The sequence below is a fragment of the Phyllostomus discolor genome, chromosome 6 (assembly GCF_004126475.2).
Source record: "Phyllostomus discolor isolate MPI-MPIP mPhyDis1 chromosome 6, mPhyDis1.pri.v3, whole genome shotgun sequence".
Classification (NCBI taxonomy): Eukaryota; Metazoa; Chordata; class Mammalia; order Chiroptera; family Phyllostomidae; genus Phyllostomus; species Phyllostomus discolor.
The window spans coordinates 96,688,706-96,713,072 of record NC_040908.2 but is presented as its reverse complement, the minus strand read 5'-3'; the positions used below and the strand labels follow the sequence as shown (position 1 = coordinate 96,713,072).

General features: G+C 38.7%; 1 protein-coding gene across 2 annotated transcripts in view; it reads left to right on the top strand.

Annotated features, from left to right (window-relative positions):
* The window catches only part of MAML2 (mastermind like transcriptional coactivator 2), a 347,162-nt gene extending 324,227 nt beyond the window's left edge, over positions 1-22,935 (top strand). For both annotated transcript variants that reach the window (XM_028515723.2, XM_036028659.1), the window contains 3 exons: positions 8,273-8,476; positions 14,075-14,186; positions 18,493-22,935. In XM_028515723.2, coding sequence (XP_028371524.1) covers positions 8,273-8,476; positions 14,075-14,186; positions 18,493-19,508 — 1,332 coding nt within the window. In that variant the 3' untranslated portion in view covers positions 19,509-22,935. The remainder of the gene's footprint in view (positions 1-8,272; positions 8,477-14,074; positions 14,187-18,492) is intronic.
* The last annotated feature ends 1,432 nt before the right edge of the window (positions 22,936-24,367 follow it).

The following is a 24,367-nucleotide window of genomic DNA, read 5'->3' as shown; positions in this document are numbered from 1 at the left end:
TGAAAAGCTTCTTTTGTAAGAAAGATTTCTCATTCCTTCCCCCAAGTTACCAAACTCTTCCCACTCCACCCTGACCCACTGACATTTTGTTCCTGGCTGCTCTCCCACCTAACGCTGCTTCCTCACCCATGGAACTGTTCTTCTGTGCCAACCCATAATAAGTGTCCACCCCAGAGGCTAAGAATAGATGCAGTGTCTTGGTGACTTGAAAATTAGGTAACATCTGAAGGATGAACTCTATGGTGACCACAAAACTCATTCTAATCATTTGAACCAGATTTGAACATATCATGAGGATTTCCCTGCAGGGTGGAGGAGAAAGTTCTAAGCAAGCAAAGAAGAATGCCCTATTAAGTAGGAGGAAAAAGCAGCTACTGCTTGTAATTGCAAAAGACAAAGAAAAATACTAATCCAAATACCTGGGCCTGTGTTTGCACACTCCGTCTTTGAACATCCTCCCTCCCCCAGCCCTCACCCCCAACAAGTCAGTTCTATCAGACAAGCTATAGTTTTCTCAAGCAAATAGATTTTTATTACATTCGTTTCTCCTTAATATGTTTTCCTAATATGTTTGGAAATGTGTTCTTCATCTTTTAGTTAGATTTGTAACCTTGTGCAACTCAATCTCTTAACCTTTCTGGGCAATGTCTTCATCTGTACATGAAGCGAGGTAGAAGATCTGTGAGTTTGTGCTCTTTAGTTCTCGAAGTTTGTAATGGTGGCTGGAGTGGTGAGCTATTGCACACAGATCTTATGACAGGCATTTCTCATCCCCAACTTGCCAGTTCCTTTCAAGGATTGTGGGTTCTTTCTCTAAAACGTTTTTATCAATTTAGTGTGAAGTAGCATTACTTGGCTAGCACAGCAGAAGAGAGTGAGAGTCAGCAAACTTTTTCCATAAAGGGCTGGATAGTAAATATTTTAGGCTTTGTGGGCCATTACGTTTTTGTCACAGCTCTTCAACTCTGCTGTTATAGTGTAGCCACAGACAATACATAAATCAATGTGTATGGCTATGTTCCAATAAAATTTTATTTACTAAAAAAGGTGCCAAGCTGGATTGGACTGGTCATACCATAGTTTACTGACCCTTGAAAGAAAAGACTGGAGACTTAGAGATAAGCAGTGTTTTATATCTTCAGTCTTTCTGTTTAAAACTTGTATCCTGGATGATTTCCTGATAACTATTTTATTGTCATTGTTGTTGTGTCAAATAAGAACTGTTCCATTTCTTTAGCTGTCCGCAGCCACCTCAATCTCCATGCCCCAAATAAATAACTTAAGTGGGCCTGCCAGCTTGTAGGGAATCTGAAACAGTTAAGGCAACTTGTTTCTCAGGCATAGAGATAAATAAATGGCTTAATAAGTAGACAGTTCAGAAGATGAATAGCCTGGAGGAACAGTTGAGCAGTTAGTTCGCTGAGACAGGGAAAGAAGGAGGAAAGGGGGGGGGGGGATTAATTGAATAGCAAACCAGTTTGTGAGATCTACTGTACAAACATGCCCAGCTGGGTACTTTATCTTGAATTTGCTTTGCAAATTGCAGATGCCTCACGCTGGAAGCCAAGAAAAAGAAAGGGCAGTCATCGCAGGCCAGAATGCTCTCATGAATCCAAGTTACTTCATTTCTGGGGTGGGGGGGATCTTTATATACCCCCCTTCAAAAATAAGTTAAGAGAAACAGAGAGCTATTTTACCCAGATGCCTAGAACAAGACGAACATTTTTTAGAGGTTTTTTTGAATGTTAAGAGAACAATACCTGCCTGATAACTTTGTTTGCTTTGTGAAACTTACCATAGCTGATCAGCCCACAAAACTGCTTGAACAGTAAAAATGACAGAATTCAATGGGTCTTAGTAGTTCAGCACACTTCAACGAAACCAGGAACATTCTTGTTTGCTGCTTCATGACATATCTAATTGGACCCCATTGTGTGTTTGGCTGAAATCACTCCTGCTTGACAAACATTTGCACTCCACTAAAATGAAAGGAAGAGGTTATCCCTGCATTTTTATTAGTTAACAATTTTTTTAAAGATCTTTCACATATTGACCATAATTTACAGAAACATTTTATCAAAGTAAGACCCGAGGGGCTGAGCATATACTCTGGTATGTGTTCATTGAGATTTATAAAATTTTCTTCATATATGCAGTTTCTTTAAATATTTATTCCTAAAATTTTACATAAGAGAGTACTGGTGAATTACCTGTTAGGACTGGAATAGAGGGGATTTATTTCTAATTTTTAAATTTAGACCTTTTTTTTCAAAAGGACTTCAAACTGGCTTTAAGAGACATATAGGTATAACAGGGAGGACAGGTAAACTGTCCTCTAAGGAAGAGAGGTACCTGTTTAAAGCAGTTCAAGAGGCCCTGGCTGGTATGGCTCAGGTGGTTGGAGCATCATTCCTTAATCGAAGCATTGTGGGTTTAATTCTCAGTCAGGGCATATATCTAGGTTGCAAGTCTGATCCCTGGTCTGGGCAAGTGTGATCCCCAGTCAGGGGGCATACACTAAGCAGCAAATTGATATTTCTCTCATATTGATGCATCTCCCTCACATTGATGTTTCTCTCTCTCCTTTCCTGTCTAAAAGCAATGAAAAATAATGTCCTTGGGTGAGTATAAATTTTTTTTTTAAATTTAAAAGAGTTCAAGCATTCCCTTAATTTTCTGTCAAGTCTTATAGACATAGTTTGCAGTCTTGTTGTGGTGAACCATGGGCAAGGTATGAAGTCACCAATGTAACAAAGTTAGAAAATCGTTTCTTGGCCACATTTTCCATACATTACAAGATGCATCCAGCTTCCTGTAAATGTAAATTAACCTCACACACTGCTACTTACTTGTGAACATGCTTTGATTGCCTCCAGCTAAGAGCATTGGTCATCACATACCTGATTTACCAACTGGTCTCCTAGCATCCTTGAGACCATACTAGAAGATAAATTTCCCACCAATAGTCCAATTGGAAAACTTGAAAGTACAGACAAGCTGGAAAATCGTCCAGTAGGCTACATGGACTTTGATCCCCAAGGCCCAGAAGAATGCACGCCGCATAGTAGATGCTCAGTAAATATTTGTTGCATGAATGAATAAGGGTAGAGTGAAGAAAATTCTAAAGACATAGCTTAATTATTGGCAGAAGTTTATTTTAAAAAATACAGACATGTTCTCATTGTTCTAGCAGTCCTGTGCTGGATTAAACCAAGGATCAAGAAGCTTTAACCATATTTAAACACTGGCATATTACTCTAACTCAGTGGCTTGTCTAATGCTGTAACAGGACTTCAATACACACACTCACATAGATGTGGAAAGTTATGTATAAGTTCATATTAAATGTAAAGTTACATTAAATTCCAGAAGGATAGGACCAGAAGTCTGCTTCATAGATTAGCATCAAATACAATAATTTTATTGGTAGAAGCAGAAAAAATGAAAGACCGTTTAAGTTCATGATTTGAGCAAGTTTGTGGCTATTGTTTGCTACCAAATCAATCTTTACCCTGGTTTCTCTACAAAACTAGGTTTTCCATCATATAAAACACTACATCAATGGAACTACCTAGTTCATTCACAACCTCGCACACACACTTTCATGAATGCGCTAACAATGTGCCACTTTCACCATGGCCTTCACATGCTCCTGAGGAAAAAATGAGTGTTGAAAGGGAAACAGATGAATTCTATTAAGTCAAGTTCTATACAGGCTGAGTATAAGACAAAGAGTGAGTCTGAATGCAGGAACCAAAGCCAACACATCGGAACCTGTTTTTCTTTCAAATTATTGTATGTGCTCACGTTTGCATAACATCTTGGCAATGACAGCACGCCTGTGTAAGGGGATGTTTTGTGTTTCATAGTTAACATAAGGGCAAAAAAGTAGCATCAGCCAAATATTACTTCAATTGTGAATTAAAAGAATGTGTGTGGTAGAGTGCATGGTAAGGCCCAGGGGCTAGAAGCTGCAAGGTTTAAAATTTTTCTACACAATTCCAAAAGAGAGCTTATCTCTTATTTTTATATCTTTTGGTATTGCAAAGGAATGAAACTAGAATTAGCACAGTCCATCTGTCTGATTAGAGAGAGAAGGAGACACGGTTACATGTTCTTGGCAAACAGATCTTCTATAAATCTTAGAGGAATGTGGTTTTCCAGATTTCGCTGGAAATTATTTTGATGACATTCACCAATGCTACCAACATTAAGCACTCTTTTCTTTTTCTTCATTTTCCCCCTTTCTACATACTTTTTAATCTTCAAAAAATAGAAAACTACCTGGTATATAGTAGATATTCAGTAAATTTATCAGATTCATTAGTGGGTGAATGGATGCATGGGTAACTAAATTAGGCATCATGAAATCTGGATTTTAATTCTAAGGCATTGGTAGGTATCATGCCACCTAATAGAAATCTTCGTGCATTGCTTTTTACCATAGTAACTTTGAGTGAGTGTGTATGTGGGGAAGTGATGTGTGTTTCTTAGATTCCCAGGTAAACCAAAAGCCAGAGATCATAACTTCAAATGCCTACAGAGGTCAAGTAAGTAGTAGAGATGAGGAAAATAGGTGGATATAACCAAATAGGGAATAATGGGGACTGTGGCCAACTGAGAGCACAGGGGTCAACCTGTGTTTGCAACATGGTGGGAGCCAAACACAGCACACCTGCAATCCAAGTTCACTTGCAATGTAAGTTCCTTCACGGAGGTAATTGTTTCTAAACCATCTCTATCATATGTAAAATAATACAGAAATAAGTAAATAAGAAAAATGTTAATTGCTAAAATTTATCAAGCACTACTGAGTTCCTGAAACTGTTCTGAATTTCATCTGACCTAATTTTAGTCATTAATGGAATTACCTCCATTTTACAAGTGAGCACATTAAGGTATAACACTTAGTAAATGCGTATTGGTTGCTCTGTTAAAAAATAATTGGATGTGAATAAATTTTAAAAAAGCAACAGCACAGCAAAGAGCAAAGTAACAGTGCACTGAGCTGAGTCCCTTAACCCAAATAAAAGAAGCACTCACCAAAAGACAGCCCATCAGAGAGTGCTGTTCAGCTCATGTTCTGACATCTCCAGGTAGGAGGCTGGAGGTAACTCCACAGGTAGCTCACAAAACCACTGAATTTCCAGTAGAGTTGATACACGGAACAGCTTTCTGCAATGTGCAAGGCCTGTCTCCCTTGCTTCATAACAAACAAATAAACAGACTGTTTCTCCTCTGAGTTAAAATAACTTTAACTATTATGAGCAGCTATTGTTTATTAAGTGCTTACTTACTATGTGCTGAATATTTTGGGGTTGTATTATCTCCTCTAGTTCTCGAGGGAGCCCTGTGAAGTCAGCATTGTTGTTCCCATGTTACAGATAAGGAAACTGAGGTTTATGAAGGTGAGCCACCTTCTCCCAGATCATACAGCTAATAAGAGCCGGAACTGAGACAGGAATCTTGGCAGGCCCATCTCTAGAGCCCATGGTTGTGTCCACCACCTGGCCATACAAAGATGGCTGAAAGAAAAGTGAATTTAATTTTCTACATATGTTTGTCAACTGGATCTTTAAAATACAAAATCTGCCCTGGCTGGTGTAGCTCAGTGGATTGAGCACTGGCCTGCGAACCAAAGTGTCACAGGTTCAATTCCCAGTCAGGGCACATGCCTGGGTTGCAGGCCAGGTCCCCAGTAGGGGGCGTGTGAGAGGCAACCACACATTGATGTTTCTCTCCCTCTCTCTCTTCCTTCCCCGATCTCTAAAAATAAAGAAATAAAAATTAATTAATTAATTAAAATACAAAATCCTTTTTTTCACACAGTCTTGCACTAAACTCCAAAATATATCATAGAAAAGAGCAGACCGTTTCTAATCAGGTTGAAGTGGAGAGTGGAGGGCCAACCACTGCCTCCGATATATTCTCTCTCACAATAATTTCTCCACCATTTGTCTCATTATCTTTACACTTCTCTGACCCCACCTCTTTCTCCCTGTCACTGGCTCGCTTTCCTCTCATCAGTGTGGGTGGACCCAAGACTCAACACTCAACCTTTCATGTATTTCCCCCTCTGCTTGCCCTCTGAGAGCACTTGGCTCACAGATCTTTGTCAACCACCACCCTTGGATGGCACTCATGCTCGTCCCCTAGAGGCCTGTAGGGCAGGTGGGATAGCCTCTTTCCCAAAAGTCACGGTGGATTTAAAGTTGAGAGAACTGACTGGACTTTGGGTGCAGGTGTGTTAGAGGGTGGTGCCTTTAAGCTGCTCAGAGCTGGCTTCAATTATTTTTAATTAACTGGGGAGGAGGGCCCATCAGTACCCACACCCCTTACCTTCTCCCCAGCACACTCCCTTCGGTGTGCCCAATTGAGGGGCTCACCCCTGACAGGAGTGCTCAATAAACATTTGCTTCACAGACAGATGGGTTGGCACAGGTTTAAACTATGAAAATATTCCTCCTCAATGCTTCTCATCTCAACTGCAAAATGATAGAGTATAGTGATTGAGAACTAGATCTCTCTGAGCTGCAAAACTGGGGTGATAATACAGCTTTGGTTCCTTATTTTGTTGAAGGAGGAAATGAGAGCAATCGAGTAAAGCCTGAGCAGTGACTCGCCAGCAATAAGCCTCAGTGCAAAGATATCTTTAAGAGTATTTTGTATCCCTTTTCTTTTGAGGCAGTTGGTGAGCTCTGTAGCCCCAGGGATTACTAAAGCAAGGCCATGCTTCCTACATCCCCAGGTGTTTTTTTTTTTTTTAACTCAGCAGACAACTAAAGAAAGAGAAGGAGATGAAAGGGAAGAGACTTTCTACAAATGCAGTACGTACATACTACTTATTACCACTACTCCTACTACTACTACTTGTAATGAGAGTTCCTTTATCCTTTTCATCGCTGTAACCTCACACAGTCCAGTTAGGGAATGACAGTTGGATTTTATTGCTGTCATATATCCAGTATTTCTCAAAGAACAGTCCCTAGGCCAATGAGCATTAGAATCCCCTGCGCAGGTACTGGATCTATAGCCTCAGAGTTTCTAGAGCAAGGCCAGGGCATCTGCTTCCCAAACGAATATCATTAGAATGTGAGGATCTTTGACTTAGTACTTGCATTATATAATCTAAAACTTGACTCTCTATGTGCTTATACTTTTACATGTAACTGTGTAATTTCTTCCTTAATTAGATGATAAATTCTCCAAGGCAAGGGCAATATTTTCTAGTTTCCTTGTAATCCCAACAGTGTACAGCTCAATTCTAAACACATCATTGGGACATAATAATATCCCAATAATAATGAAAATACTAGGCTGGGTTTAGCTTTCTACACTGCAGGGTCCTGACCTGTCAATGCCTAAAGATTGGTAGAGACCTCTAATTCACTAATACCCTATATTATTCAATATACCATGTGAGCTTTTAATCAATACTTTTTTATTACCAGTTGGTTGGGTGCTCTTTTCTTGAGTAAGCACTGAGATATCTGACTTGCTGACCAGGGAACAAAATTAACACAAGTCTCAGAATAATGAAGTCCCTTTTGAGTTTACAAGTGTTCATAAAACAGAAATCACAACCCTTCCTGCCTTATCAGAGAAAGCTGGCCCTCTTCTATTCAAAATAGTTATTCAACTGGTATTTCTTGGTTTTGGAGAGAGAGAGACAGACAGAGACAGAGAAAGAAAGACAGAAAAGGAGAAATTGATGTGTTGTTCCATTTACTTATGCATTCATTCGTTGGTTCTTGTACATGCCCCGACCAGGGGATCGAACCTGCAACCTGGTGTATGGGGATGATACTCTAACCAACCAAGCTACCTAGCCATGGCCAGTTATTCAACTTTTAAAGATATTAATTAAAACCTTATTTTCATTGCAGGATCAGCATTGATATGTGCTAACTTTAGGGAAAAGGAAGAACTTGTCACTTTATGATGTGTTTGGTGCTGAGCAATTGAGAGATTTGCCATATGTTTTCATGGTAGTTTGAGGTTCCATAAACACCTTCCAGAATGTGGAGGTTCCACTATCAGAGTCAAATGGGAGCTTTTCCAATTCTCTAATGTATTTAACCCAGCTGCTTTGGTTGCTGTGATATGCAATTATTTCTTCTATACTTAAAGAGCAATTCTCTGCTCTCCAACCCATTAACCATGTTTGATCTTAACAAGATGAAAAATATTCGGAATCTAAGCTTATGATCTTTGTGATATATTTTTCTTCTTTTAATTCACAGTAGCTTTTTCCCTCCTTTCTCTTCTTTAGGATCAACACTCTGTGGTAGGCCAGAACACAGGCCCCAGTCCAAGTCCTAACTCCTGTTCAAATCCAAACACTGGAAGTGGTTACATGAACTCCCAGCAATCACTGCTGAATCAGCAATTGATGGGAAAGAAACAAACTCTACAGAGGCAGATCATGGAGCAGAAACAGCAACTTCTCCTGCAGCAGCAGATGCTGGTGGATGCGGTAAAACTTTCTCCTAATGTCTACTGCGCAAACCTGTTGGTCCAACAGAGGGAGTTCATTCTTTTCCGTTTCTACTCACTGCCCCTTTCTCTGTGCCTATTTACATGACAGCCACAAGGGTGTTCTGGCTATAGAGAAGTTAATTCTATACATACTGAGTGCTTCAGGAAAAAAAAGAAAAAAACTTGATTTACCAACTGCTGGACAGATGGAATGCATGGCAACTTGGCTCACGAGCCCTGCCCAGCCCAGGAATGCTTAGAACCACCAACACGGGCATATGATTAAGCAAAAGAAACCAGTCTTGTCTGCAGCCCTGAGGGGCAGAAATAGTGAACTCCAATCACCTCAAATCCAAACTGATTTTAGAGATAAGAGAACTTTAAAAGCCAGCAAGGAGTTTCATTCATTAAGATACCACTTTCAAAATAAAGCATCTCAGAATGGGAGATGTTTTTAAAGCAAATTGAAAATGTATTTCTCACTTCATCATAGTGAAGTGGCCTTGAAGAAAGGCAAGGCTATTATTTCCCACACATTATCCAAACATTAACCCTGCTTCAATATTTATCTGTTCATCCCTTCTGTATCTTACTCATACACTCAATAACTGATCCAAACTTCCCTCCCTCCGAAAACCAAGGCCCTATCTGCAGGTTTCATTCTCTCCCTTCAAGCTATTTGGTCAAGTGAAAGAAGAAAGGGACAAAGTTAACCTTCTCCAGGTTGATAGAGACAAGGAACAAAGGAAAAAGGAAAACAAAATTTAAAAATTATACGCTCAAGGAGCTGTGTAGTAAGAGTCAAAAACCCAAGGTGTGATGAGCTCTATAATCCATTCAGGAAATATTTAGTAATTTACAATAAGATATAGCCATAAACAAGACAGACCCCTTCTTGGTCCATATGGTGCTTAGAGCTCACTGGGGATATCAAATAAATAGGCAACTGTAATGCATGTGATTAAATGCTATGTGTGGGCATTGCTAGAAATGGTTCCAGAGAGGAAGTTATATCCACTAAAGATCTGAAGGTGAAGTGGAAGATGCTGGTGAAGAGCCGGGTTTTACAGCCAGAAGAACCAGCACACTCCAAGACTCACAGACAATAGACTGCATGTTAGGTAGCTAAGACATAGAATGTGCACAAGGATAGGGAAAAGCCAGAGAATAAAGCTTAAGACATCAGAACTTACAAAAGCGTTGGAGAGGATGTTAAGGACTTTAAACAAGGAAGTACTAGATTTAGATTTGCATTATAATAAAGATATAAACACAGTAAGGAAAAATGTAATGGAGGGAAATGTAAAATCCAGCCTGGAGAGTTTGGGGATTGTCTCCCAAAAGAGGTAAAACTTGACTTTGAAGGACTGTAGGATTCTGATGGATAGAGTACAGGAGGTCCATCACTCAGGTGGAGGGTGGGCCAGAGACCAAAAAGCACCACCTATGTACATATTTGTTCATCAGACTGAGGTTGTATCATGAAATGTTTAATACATAATGGAAAGTTTACATAATATAACAATTATTGATATTTTTAGGAATGACAAATGGAATTAGTTTGGAGGCGAAAGCACACAATAAGACATAAAAATAAATTTATTTGAATTTGAATAAGGAATAGTGAGAAATAAATTTACAGGTGACCTTGAGTATTGCCCTACACTATAAGGTGCAGGTGTGTCCAACCTGCGGGCTGCATGCAGCTCAGGATGACTATGAACACAGCCCAACATAAAATCATAAATGTACTTAAAACATCTGTTTTGCTTATCAGTTTTCATTAGTGTTTGTGTATTGAATGTGTGGCCCAAGACAACTCTTCTTCCTGTGTGGCCCAGGGATCCCAAAATGTTAGACACCCCTGGTAGCGGAAACACTGACAGAAAGTGATACATCCGATTCCTTCTGTAAATCATAGTTTTGAAAACCCAGGGTCACTCACTCACTGACTCTCACTTTTTTTTTTTAACTTATAAACTAAATAGCTTAGAAACAAGGACAGCAGAAGAGAAAAATGCACCATCTAAGATGAACTTCCCGGTTACACTCTCATTACTCCAATTAGTACTAGTAACCTATTGAATTATAACCTGCACAGGTTGAGTTTCTGAAGTTGCAGCTCTGATGAAAAGGCGAGGAAGCACTCCTGAGGGTCCTGTCCTGGCTCTGGCCTCGCCCCCACTGAACCCAGCTGAGTCACCACTGGGACAGGTGCAAAGGTCAGGAGCCCAAGCCATGAGAGATGAATGAGACCAAGGCCACTGCTTTTGTGGCTTTTATAAACCATTCACATTTCTCTTGTTTGGATGCCATTGAGGGTGCCTGTACTTTTTAGCATATCCAGGAAGAAACAGTCTTTGATGCCACTTTACATTAGCATATGCTTTGTAGTCATTCGCAGTCAGTTGGCAAGACCAGAGAGATGCCTAAATTGAGACATTTTCTCCTGAAAGTGTGTTATCCTTACTGTCTGTTACTCTCCCACCAATGAAACACAAGGAGGAGAGATGAGTGGAACTTATTACAATGGATATTATAACTATCAACACGTTTTGTGTACACCTACTATGTACCAGGTACCATGCTGAGCTTTTTCAGAATTAAAGGATTAATCCTTACAATAGGAGTATGAGGGAGGTCCTAGAATTATCCACATTTTATATTTTGTGATGGCAAAACTGAAGCAGGACAGATGGATATGTGCAAGAGAAGAGTATCTCTATATTAGGTTTTTAGGTCCAAGATATTGGGTTATCCTGAGACATTAGTTGATAAGTTAAATTTCATGTTACACAGAAGTGATCTCAGGGATGCCTGTGATTTTACACTTTTGTAGAATGGGAATGTTATTCTCTTGCAAATGAAGCAGTCTCCATTCAGTGTTGGAATCTGGTCATTCTTACTTTTCATCACAAAGTGACAAATTGGCTGTTCTGGGAAAGTCCACACGCAAGGCCATTAAAACTAACTCTTGTGAACAAGCAGTTCAAGAAACTTCAGTTTTCAGAGATGTGAATGTTAACACTTTGAGTAACCAGGTTTAGCACTCGGGAATAAAAGTCAATAATTAAATTAAATATATATAAAATAAGTCCAGATTTAAAATCTAGTCTTTAATAGGGAACCAAAAGCCTGATTTCTTACCCCCCCTTTCTCTCTTTCCCCTCCTTCCCTCCCTCCCTCCCCTGCCTTCTCTCCCTCTCTCTGACACACACATACACACACAACACACATGAGTCCTATTTTCTTCAATATAAACAGCAGAAACACCTAATTACATAAGAAAAAATAATAGATGCTTTTGAAAAAGAGAAGATTTCAGAAAGTCTCATGCTTGGCATAAAAATCAAAACTGTCAGCTTGCACAATAGTTTACAACAAGAATGGTTGAACATTGCCACATTTTGGGTTCATAGAACATCTCGAGCTGTTTTTTAAACATTTAGGGTTTGGGTAAAACCAAAGTGTTTCACCAACCACTTTTTCCCTTAATTTGTAAACCCATATTTAAAAGAAATGTAATCCATATGTTTCTGATTCATTTACACTTAGCTCATCAAAATTGCATTTTATATGAATTACTTGATGCCCAAGAAACCCTGTGAGTCTTTCAAGTTATTTTTTTCTTAGAAACAAGAATTTGAATTTGGTTTCTTGTTGTTTTAAGGCTGTTTTTCCCCCCATATAGTAAATTTATTCCACTTAGAAAGTTTGGAATTTGATGGGAAACTGAGAAATACATGGTTTAAGTGGTTTTAAGTTAGGTAGTCTACATTTGGCTTCCAGCTGATTTACCCATTTATCTGTTAAAAGGATTTCTTTTCCTTTTGACTTTTGACTTTTCTGTAGTTGCAGCGTCCTCATTCTATGCCAATTATTTTTATCTTTGAAAATGGAGGTTGCTTTGGGGTACAGTGAAGCAATTTTTAAAAATTCCTGAGCGGTACTGAAAAAATAAAGAAGCAGCCCCTGATATCCAGAACGGACAGGACACTCAGAGCCAGGCTATTTTGTCCTCCATTGAACGTGTTACGTAATACTGACCTCAGACAGGGCTACTCTGAGACCATGATAAAATGAGACAAAGTTAAGGCCACTTCACAAACTTGTCTAAAAACAGATATAAACAAGGTCACTGTGCAACCCGCAAAATACCAAAATCCCCCTCTTTACCTAAATGAGTGACAGCTGCATCATTCCTCAATCACTGAATCAACCTCACTCTCTGACAGCTTACAAACCCTCACTTCCTTAGACCCTCCCTAAACCACCCAGCCAACGCCTAAATCCCATAACAGTTTCTTTCTAACATGGTGCTACAGAGGCACCCATGGCCCCCCATGTTTTGCATTCTCCCTCATTGCAGTATAAAAGAATGTCCCCATGTCCTATCTTAGCTCCCAAAGAAACCTCTAAAGATTTAAAGGGGGGTGATTTCAGAAGGAAGAGAAGACAGGAGCCTGGGAAATGTCTGTGCTTTGAGAAGGGAGCACAGAGAAACAGGGCAGCAAGGGGCCCTCCTATGGTAGGCAGGAAAGAGCCTGAGTTTTTGACTCAGGATTTGGTTTCTGTTCTGCTGCTACATGATCTTACGTAAGTTACTTAGCCTAAGGAAGCTTCTATTTCCTGATCTGGGAGGTGGGAATAACCATACCTACCTTCAAATATTGTTTATGGGAGGAAAAATGAAGTAAAATGCATATAGCACCCCTACCACTACCTAACAGGTTATCTCCTGTTGAGAGTTGCCAGATTTAACAACAAAAAAAAAATACAGAATGCCCCAGTGTCTTGTATTTTATCTGGAAATTCTACTCCTATGCTTTCTCTGTTGGACCAGACCTGTATACAGGGTGAGGAAAAAGTAGGTTGATAGGGAGTATGTGAAACATAATTTATTCTTGTATTATTATTTATTAATTATAGTATATTTCAATATAAATAACTGTAAACCTACTTTTGCCACACCCTCTGTAGGTGCCAAAACACATCAGCTGTGCTACAAAATAAAACCAGAGCCCTGGCCATGTGGCTTAGTTAGTTGAAGCATCATCCTGTGCACCAAAAGGTTGCAGGTTTGATCTCCAGTCAAGGAACATACCTAGGGTGAGGGCTTGATCCCCAGTCAGGGTACATACAGGATGCAATGGATCAATGATCTCTCTCTCTGCCTCTCTCTCTCTCCTCTTTCCCCTTTCTCTCCCCCTCCCTCCCTTCTCCTCCCTTCTTCTCTCTCTAAAGTCAATAAACATATTCTTGGGTGAGGATTTAAAAAAAAACTAGAACTGTCCAGTGAAAAATCATACAAATTTAGTCCTCATTGAAACTTAATTGCAAAATAAAGAAAATTAGAGTAATTACTAGACCCAAAACACATGTTGAATATTAAGGAAACTAGAAATTACACTTCCATGCAGAACGATTATTGAAACAGAATGGAGAGACTACTAAATAAGGTCCATGAATCACAAGTATGGCTGTAAGATTGTTCTTATACTCTTTTTTGAATAACAGTCTATAAATTTTTACAAGTGAGAAGGTGACAATATGTTTTCAATATGCAATTCAATATGTTTTCATTTGTGTTTTCAAGGAGAAAATTGCTCCACAAGATCAGATAAACAGACATTTGACAAGGCCACCCCCAGATTATAAAGACCAAAGAAGAAATGTGGGTAACATGCAACCAACTGCCCAGTATTCTGGTAAGTGTTCTAAAAAATTAATAGAAATTATAACTGTGGAAAGAGGAAAACTGTTCCATTTTTTATATTTCCACTCTTCCTCATCTCATTTTTAATTGTAACATCTTTCTTAGACTCCTTCACTACCTCTCATATAGCCTTCAGATCAAGACCAAACTTGAATATTTTTAGTTTTCATATCATTTCTTGCTTAATCTTGTCCCATATTCACATATTTCACTGCTCTCCATACTACCTCTGAGAGTTCAAAAAAATCTTCAATATTTTCTGACTACTAGATTCAACTATTCTCCTCCTAATGACATGCCTTGACGCATATAAGGTAAGTAGACATTTCTCTCTGAGTCATATCTGTAACTTGCTCAAAGCCCAAAGTTTTTGTCTCTACCTTTAGACTCTTGTCCCTAACACAGATAGTCCTGCCACCAAGAAATAACTAAAGAGCAAGTTAAGCCCTGGCTGGTGTGGCTCAGTTGGTTGAAGCATTGTCCCATGCAACAAAAGGTTGCGGGTTCAATCCCTGGTCAGGACACATACCTAAGTTGCAGTCAGTGTACAAATGGGAGGCAACCGATCAATGTTTCTCACATGGATATTTCTCTCTCTTCCTTTTTCCCTCTCTAAAAAAATTTTTTAAAAAGCTAGCTAAGTCTTTATGAAATCTCCTAAAAATACCGAAGGTGATTACATTTCAAATACAAAGCAAAACTTCTTAATGGAACTCTCTATATAACAAAGCACCACCCCTACAATCTCTCCTCTCACTCTCTGAACTCCAAAAGACCTCTCCTAAACAGAACCTTCTCTTATTCACCATCTATTCAAGGCCCCTTCTGACCAGAACTCACTGCACTTTCGCATGTAAATTAAGCTTGTCCTGGAATTTCCCAAGTTCCCTGTGCTTTACCTGTTACCGTCATCTGTTCAGGAAGCCATGAAGAAGACCGTCTGGAAACAGAGGGCCTGTGAACACTCCTATTTGTTAATTTTTCTGGTCCTGTTATAAATATATTGTTCTGATTTGTGTCAGTTTTTTCAAATGCGCTAGATTGCCTCTCTCCACTAAAATTAGGAATGGGATATATGTATTCTGCTCCCTAAGGTTACTTTGCCTCGGGGAAACAACAGGGTTCTCTAGATGTTTCTGCCTTCAAGGATGTTGAAAGAGAAGATTGGGTTTATTTGGAATGTGGTTTCTAACACATGGCCTATCAGGGGTTTTATGGGAAGCTACCTTTGAAATAGTATACAAAATTCAAGGCAGGTGTTTGGACTTTTCTTCCCCTTTCATATAAAAGAATCCCAAATGCTAGTAGTCTAAAGCTAGTTTGGTGGCTCTACCATGTTATCAGGAATCCAGCTTCTTTTATCTTTCTGCCCCACCATTGTTAGCATGTAGCTTCTACTCTAAGGGTTGCTGTGTCCACCATACCTACTGGCTCCACATCCGTATTCCAGATAGAAAGATGGAAGAAGGGAAGAAATAACATGACCTCCAAAATGAATCAGATTCCCTTTACTTTAAAAAAAACAAAACTTTTGAAAGTAACATTGGTTAATAACATTACATACATTTTAGATGTTCAACAGTATTTGATACTTATATAGTTTATCATGTGCTCACCACCAAAAGTCGAGTTTCCTTCCATTACCATGTAGTTGACCCCCTTGACCCCATTCACTTGACCCCCCCTCCCCAACTCTCTTTCCCTCTGGTAACTACCAATCTGTTATCTTTATCTGTGAGTTTGTTTCTGTTTTCTTAGTACATGTTACTTTTTGGTGTTATATTCTACATATGAGTAAAATCATATGGTTTTTGTCCTTTTCAGCAACTTATTTCACTTAGATCCATTCATCTTATGACAAATGGCAATATTTCATCTTTGTTTATGGCTAAGTAGTATTCCATTGTGTGTGTGTGTGTGTGTGTGTGTGTGTGTGTATACACACACATACACAGGGTAGGGCAAAAGTAGGTTTACAATTAAGAATATGTAAAACAGAGTTTATTCTTATATTATTTATTAATTGTTATATTATTTTCCATTTAAAAAACTGAAAGCTACTTTTGCCAAACCCTGTATATATACCACACTTTCTCTATACATTTGTCCATCAATTCGACAGGTAGGTTGCTTCTGAATCTTGACTGTTATAAATAATGCTGCAGTGAACATGAACCAAACTCCCTTTTAAAAGTAGGTTTCCTGAACCCTCACCTAATAACTTCTGTCTTTAGCCCGAATTTATTCATATGGATCCCTTCTGCCCCACCACCTCCCCACTTTTACTTCCCCCCAACCATCACCAAGAAAATTTGGAAAATGTGGTTTTTCAGCTGGAACCTTATTACAATATCAAGGCTCTGTTTCTAAGAAAGACAGTGAAGTTGGATATTTGGTAGGCACCTAGAAGTCTCTTCCACAGTGCATATGGGCATTTTCCTAAGGGAGAGGTTCTCAGCATCCAACTGCTGACCCCCAAGTGGGTAAGAATCACTGCTCTAGAGTGTGGTACTTCCATGACTTCTGAGAATGAAATAAGCAACAAGCAGAACACCAACTCTTTTTATCATTTTTATCTTTTTTTTAAAACAAGTCTTTTTTTTTTCAATTTACTAGTTGTTTTTTTTTAAGATTTTATTTATTTATTTTTAGAGAGGGAAGGGAGAGAGATAGAAAGAGAGAAACATCAATGTGCGGTTGCTGGGGGTTATGGCCTGCAACCCAGGCATGTACCCTGGCTGGGAATCGAACCTGGGACACTTTGGTTCCCAGCCCGCACTCCACCCACTGAGCTATGCCAGCCAGGGCTTATCATTTTTATCTTAACCTCAATACAATAATAATCATTTTACCCAAATGTTAATATCAGAAGTGATGTCTGAAAAGCACCTGGAACAATTTCTACCATATAGTATAAGTTTCTAAATATTAATTATGAATAATATTTTGTGATCTTTATGGGACTTATCTGTACTCTGGTTGTTTAAAAACACTGCTTTCCTCATAAACTTTCTCAGGGCATATTATTAAAATAGAGAGCAGCACCCAGAAGGAGTGATTTTCTCAACCTTTAAAATTTTTCCATAGCATTTTCATAGTGTCAATTCTGTTCTCATGAAACCTTCAGATACCAAGATGATGTTGCTTAACCTCATTAGCGGTCTGTGGACTCTGAGTTAATGTTCAGGCATCTCCCACCAGACTCTGATCCCTCTTCATCAAACACTTTCTGCCCTACACAATTCGTGGCCCTGTGCTAAGTCTGGAGATACAAAGAATACTGCTCCTGCCTTCAAGGGGTGTGTCATCTAGTTGGAGACATATTTTAAAGCACATAGCAAAGCCAGCAGCCTCTCATGTTGTATACTATGCTAGCTATCCTCGAGCAGTAGGGGATGTCCTAGGGTTGCAATTACAGCTATGCTGTCCTCATACTCTGCCATTCTAATATCTGTATGTGTGTCTAGTTCTCTATTTCTCAGTATCTCTGATTCTCTGGAGGGAGAGTACTCTAAAAGAGTGTCTTTCTCCAACTTATATCTTTGCTTCACTCTCTCATTCACTCACTCATTCATTCATTAGATATCAATTAAATATCTACTTTGCACCATTCACTAGACTTGGAGAATTCCAACATGTACTTTAAAAAAAATCTTTCAACATCTCACTTTTGCTGCTCAAGATGTCTTCCCATGATAACTTTAATCTTCCCAAGTCAGGAAGATTTCAAGGTGCTAATTAATTGCTATCTGATGTGTGGAGCCTCTCTATTCAGCAGCTTATTATTGGAAGGCCCCACATCCTATCACTTATGGATAGGTATCAACATAGCTGGCAGGCCCTTTGAGGCTCCATGGATTTCCCAATACAAAGGCTAAGTGCTAAATGAAAACTTTAAAGAGTAAATGCTACTGGAGGGAGGAGGCTGGGATATCAGGGAAAATTTAATGAAACACCTTGGCCTGAACTTTAAAGAAAAGATAGAGCTTAGTGAGGTTCATGGTGTATGGATCACAATGCAATAGTAACTGTACCTGCTGGAGCAGAAGGCTTTCCATATGGAAATAGCCACTGAAGCACTGTTACACTGAATTCCAGGTATTTAAAGAGATAGGAATTTACCCTTTGGAAACAGAAGCCACTTGGAGCAGCTTGTTGAATAGGGATAATTCAGATGAAGAATTGGTGATTTTCAAGGCCATGCATTTGTCCTTGATAAGTTATTGCAAAATGCTAAAAAAAAAAAGAAGGAAATAACCTACTGCTATGAACTAATATAATTGTCTTCTTTTTCTTAGGTGGCTCATCAACAGTGAGTTTAAACTCTAACCAGACTTTGGCAAACCCAGTCTCAACACACAGCATTTTAACTCCAAACTCCAGCCTCATGTCTACTTCCCATGGAACAAGAATGCCATCGTTATCCACAGCAGTTCAGAACATAGGGATGTATGGAAACATGCCATGCAACCAACCTGGCACATACAGCATCTCTTCAGGAATAAATCAGTTGACCCAGCAGAGGAACCCAAACCAACTGATAACAAATCAGAACAACCCTCTAATGCCACGGCCACCTAACTTAGGGCCAAGTAGTAATAATAATGTGGCCACTTTTGGAGCTGGACCTGTTGGCAATTCACCACAACTGAGACCAAATTTAACCCATACTATGGCAAGCATGCCAGCACAGAGAACAGCGAATGTAATGATCACATCCAACACAACAGCACCTAACTGGGCCTCCCAAGAAGCAACAGCCAAACAGCAGGAAGCCCTGAAGTCCACAGGAGTCCGCTTCCCCACAGGTACACCTGCAGCCTATACTCCAAACCAATCATTGCAACAAGCAGTGGGTAGCCAACAATTTTCCCAGAGGGCATTGGCTCCTCCTAATCAGATAACACCAGCAGTGCAAATGAGACCCATAAACCAAATGGGCCAGACATTGAATGGACAAACCATAGGTCCACTCAGAAGTCTGAATCTCAGACCCAATCAGCTAAGCACACAGATTTTACCCAATTTGAACCAGTCAGGAACGGGGCTGAGTCAGTCAAGGACAGGCATAAGCCAGCCACCGTCTCTGACACCTGGCAGTTTTCCTTCACCCAACCAAAGTTCAAGGGCTTTTCAAGGAACTGACCATGGCAATGACTTAGCTTTTGACTTTCTCAGCCAACAGACTGATAACATGGGCCCTGCCCTAAACAGTGATGCTGATTTCATTGATTCTTTATTGAAGACAGAGCCTGGTAATGATGACTGGATGAAAGACATCAATCTTGATGAAATCTTGGGGAACAACTCCTAAAAGAGAAAAGGGAGACAATTCACCAACTCCAAGCACTAAAAGGCAGTATTTTACATGGATTCTGGAAAGGCTAACAGTTGACTTTTAGTAGGACTACCTGAAGGTACCACGGCTTAAAAGTGGAAAGCAGAAAGTAACTATGTGGATGAACGTTTTGGTCCAAAATGCTCATTTTAAATCTCAAACCTGAAAGTAAAACATTGGGATCACTTCTCCCTGTCTAAACTCCAGGACACAGTATCTAATTTATCCAAACAGAACTGTGATGTTGATGTGTAATTAGCTGTGTAAAATAGGCTCCCCAAGCTCCTCTTCTCCTTGAAAAAAAAGTAATACAACTTTTAGCTTGTTTAAACCCCATGTCATGCAGAGGTATTAGTTCCAATTAACAAACAACAAATTCCTTAATTTGCTCTAATAGATATGTGTGGTTTCATCTGTCCACTTTATCTTTTCATTTAGTTTCCCCAAAACACCCTAGATTGAAATGTTACAGGTATGGAGTAACCAAACACTGTCTGAAGTAAAGAAAAGCTGGAGAAACTAGAGGACACCCAGTGAATTGTTGAATACCTTCCCCAGATTCACCGCTCACTTTTTCAGTTTTCCCACCTATCCTCTACTTCAGTAAGATGCTGTATTTAGTGATGAGACATGAATGCAAGCTGTCCAACTCTGTCTGGGCTTCTACAACCAATTTCCATGTCTATTTCCAAGTCTTAGATGCAATCACAACTTGTCCAAGTCATACTGAAATATTACTGCACATATGTCTGGATCAGGCTTCACTATTTAAAAAAGAAGAAAGCACCCCATTGGACATTGCTGTCTAGGAGCTTTATTTGGCCACAGATAACATGGGGTATTGTGTATTATAATGGCCCCTGCTGGTTAGTTCCCAAGCTGAGTGAAATTGGGTCTGGTCCTCCCTGATTATTTTGATGACCAGAGACTGATTGGTAAGAAAAGAAAGTTTGGACGTCAAAACTGAGGTTAGAAGGTATCATGTTTTGGTTGAAGACAAGAAGCAAAAGATCAGACCAGGGATGGTGGGTATGGGTGGGTACAAGTCTACTTTGTAGGCTTTGAAGGAAAGCATAACTGAGAGAGAAAATAATCTGTCCTTATTTGGACATATTGTATCGGTAAACAGCTACATGGAGTGTGACCTGTTAGTACCAGCAGTCTATTCATTCTTCTGTCCCTGAAGTGATGAGTCATTGCCACGTGCTAGATGGACCCTTTGTATCCAAGTTTTCTCCCTCAGGGTTCAGCACTGTATCAAAGAAAGAGTTGGTGAGTCATGTAACCTCAGTGCCCACATACAGATCAGCTGTGACATGGGGAAGCTGTGTGCTGATTTGAGATGAATGCGAAATATCACTATCGTTTTCCTCATTACAGAGGAACACAGGTTAGCTTCAGCTTTTTAGTTACAGGTGTATACTCACATATTCAATTATTAAATGTAATTTAACTGAAGTCATTTAATAACTAAAACTTTAAGTATCTGTTCTTAAAAAAACACATTTTGACAGTTCTGAAGAACCCTCTCCTAATCTTTAAAATGTCTAGAAGCACTCTTTTTTACACAATACCAACATCAGTGGCCCAGAATCTTTTCTGTGCTAGGTTGTAAATATGAATAAATTACTTGTTTTGTAAACTTTTGTAAAGAATATTTTGGTAGAAATACTTAAAACATATTCTTTGGGTTATATTTATACTTATGTGAAATAAATATACTATCAAAAGGTTATATTTTATACAAAAAGTAAATTGTTACCTTTTGTATGCTAATATACAAAGTTTTGTATAATATGATGGTTTATTTTTAGCTCTACACTTAATCCATAGGTTGTCAAGTGGAAACTTTTAAAAACTATCAAGAAGCTTGTTAGACAAATTTATATTCTGAAACCTCAATAAGAAAGCATTCCAGGTTTCAATCTTTCCTTTTTTTAATTGTTCTGAAATTCTTTTTTAAACCCATAGTTCTTGTGTCTTGTTTGATTATTCTGCTGTGCACATTGTATTGGTCCTTGTTGCATGTGGTCCTACTGTGTGTTTTCCCATTTTATAGAACAGTGTTTCTCCATGCAAAAATGTAAGGAAAAAGTATGTACATATAAACACTTTTATTTTATAGCTCCTCCATGTTACTGTATATATCTGCCAGCACTTCCCAGTTACACGCCCATGATTCAGCTTATTTTTACCCTAACATAAATAGTTCGTTTTGTAGTAGGTATCAAATTTAAGAGATAAAGCAATCAAAATGTTTGGATTTTCTTCTATCTTAATGTGAATTTTATAATTGATGTCTATTTATTCAGCTATTCATTAAAATACAGGATTCTTTGGAAAAAATGGTGTAGTCTATAGTTTCTGTTTGTTGGCAGCCTATTACCAAAGATGACGTAATTTTCCTGAAAGCTGAGAGAATGACAACTTGATAGACATATGTAGCCAAAACTTTACAATTTACAAGGTAAAAGCTATTGGAATACGATCTCTCATTTACAGAAATGCCAGGCTTCTTAATTGTCGGCATTATTTCACATTCTGACAATATTATAAAGGACGTAGAAGTAATTTTTCTTTTTTAATTCAAAGACTAGAAAGCAGTTTAAGCAAATAATTCATTCTTGGCTTTGTGTTAAGCCCAATGAAGATAAATAACTCTGCTCTAAGTGAATACACTAATATACTTGCATTACTGTAACTGTACCCATAAGTGTAAAGATTTCAACTTGTAAAACAAGTATTTTGTATTGTGTGTAATTTCAAGTGTTAAAAAATAGTTTTTAAAAATTCAAAAGTGGTTATCTTGTATGAAATCATAATCTCAAATGTTGTTGCTACATCACAGAAAGTTCTGAGAACTATTAATAGTGATGGGCAAATTTACTTTGTTTCTAACACTAGTGAAATACTGACTTGTCTCATTTTAACATTCTTTAGTTCATCAGAACGTTTGTATTAAGACCCTTTATACACAGCACCTACTAAGAAATGGAGGAAAATTGCCTAATTCTCAGGCATGATGGGCCTTTGTGTGGCCTCTTGTGTAGCGCCTAGTCAGACAGGCTGAGTGAACACTGGGCCAGGTCAACACAGCCTCACTGAGCATCATTACACAGTTCTTCCTGAGAGTTACAGAGGTTGAGGGAAAGATGGGACTTTGTAGGAGGCATAGGGAACATTCTAACCAAATTTTGACCAACTGTATTGCCAGGGTTCCATTGTTTCTTTCCCCACCGCAAAAAAGATGTATGACATTATCCTTTTTATTAGTATTATTAATGGAGCAATAATAAAAATTGACATTTATATAGTTGCTGTCTAATGACTCTGAAAGTTGGATAGTAAAGAAATAAAATCAATATCAATAAATACCTACTAATAAAGAGAAAGAAATATGTAATTCTAAAATTATCTATGAACCTCATCTTGTACCCATGGAGGTAGACCTGAGAAAGGGAATGAGAAAGTAATAATACAAAAAAAAAAAAAGAGAACAGCTTAGTTCCCTTCTACTCTGTGGTTGCCAAAGGCGGTACAAATTCTTAAATGCTTTCTCCACTATTTCCATTTTATATCTCAGTAACCGTGTTTCCTCCAAAAATAAGAATTTGAGACTGAAATAGCTCTACATTCCTTTCCTACTCTGCAATTGATTTTTTTCTAAAGCTACATGAAAAATTAACCAAAAAGCACTCAATGCCATCAGTTTTGAAATAAAGAAATCAGTGTTCACTTACCCTTTTGAAAAGTTTCACATTGGCAGTCAACTTTATTTTACAAAGCAGCCATCTCCATAAAAATTAAATTATATGAAAATGAGGTTTCTATAAATAGGCCAAAACTAGACTTAAACTGATGCAGACTCCAGCTCGTGGGGTCCGCGACATTGTGGATGGGGGAGAGAGATTCACACGGACCACTGAGTCCTGTGGAGGAAAAGGGGAAGCAGCTTCACTCTCAAGAGGAGCCAAAAGCCTCAGCCTCTGCCATGACAGGCCTTTATTTCTTTTTTCTTCACATTACATGATGGTCTTCATTTACTGTGCAAAGGTTCACTTTAGGTGGTTACCTTTTACAGAAAAAAAAGGAGCCCATGCTGCTAATGACATCACAGAAGAAGGATATTTGCAAATGAAAAGGGAAAAGTAGTTGAACTGGCTACACTCATCCTTGGAAAGTTTAGGGTGGATTTTAAGAAGTTACAGTAAGCATTTGCTGTCTCAATTCAAGGTGAGGGAGTTTTAGCAAAAGCAAGTCTCAAAGCGGCTTAGGCACACTGCAGGCCTGGTTCCCCATGGGAAAACCTACCTGTGGGCATGGGTCCTGTGCATCTCCGAATGGGAGCTGGGCCCACGCCATGCAGAACGGTCTCCTATATTAAACAGAAAGTCAACGCTGATATAGGTGCCCACTGACTTAATACAAACCAAGCTTTTGAAGAACAAAAGCTTGTATGTGACATTAAATTGTAATTTCCCTGTGAGATCATAGAATTTCATAAAGAAAATATTTGCTTACTTTCAGTAGTGTATTCCATTGGTTACACATTAACAAACTTTTGTGAGTTGTACCTGGTAATATAGCCTCTTTTAAATATGCTTCTTAAATTCCTATAATAGACAAAGTACATGTAGTGCCTTAGTATCAACTTCATTGGCAACTATACCATTGCCAAAACAATACATGCTGAGAATTAAGAAAACATATTAACCATAGGTTTTTGTTTTTTAATTTATTAATGTTTTAGAGAGAGAGAGAGAGAGAGAGAAAAGGGGGATAGGGAGAGAGAGAGAAATATCAATTTGTTGTTTCACTTATTTATGTATTCATTG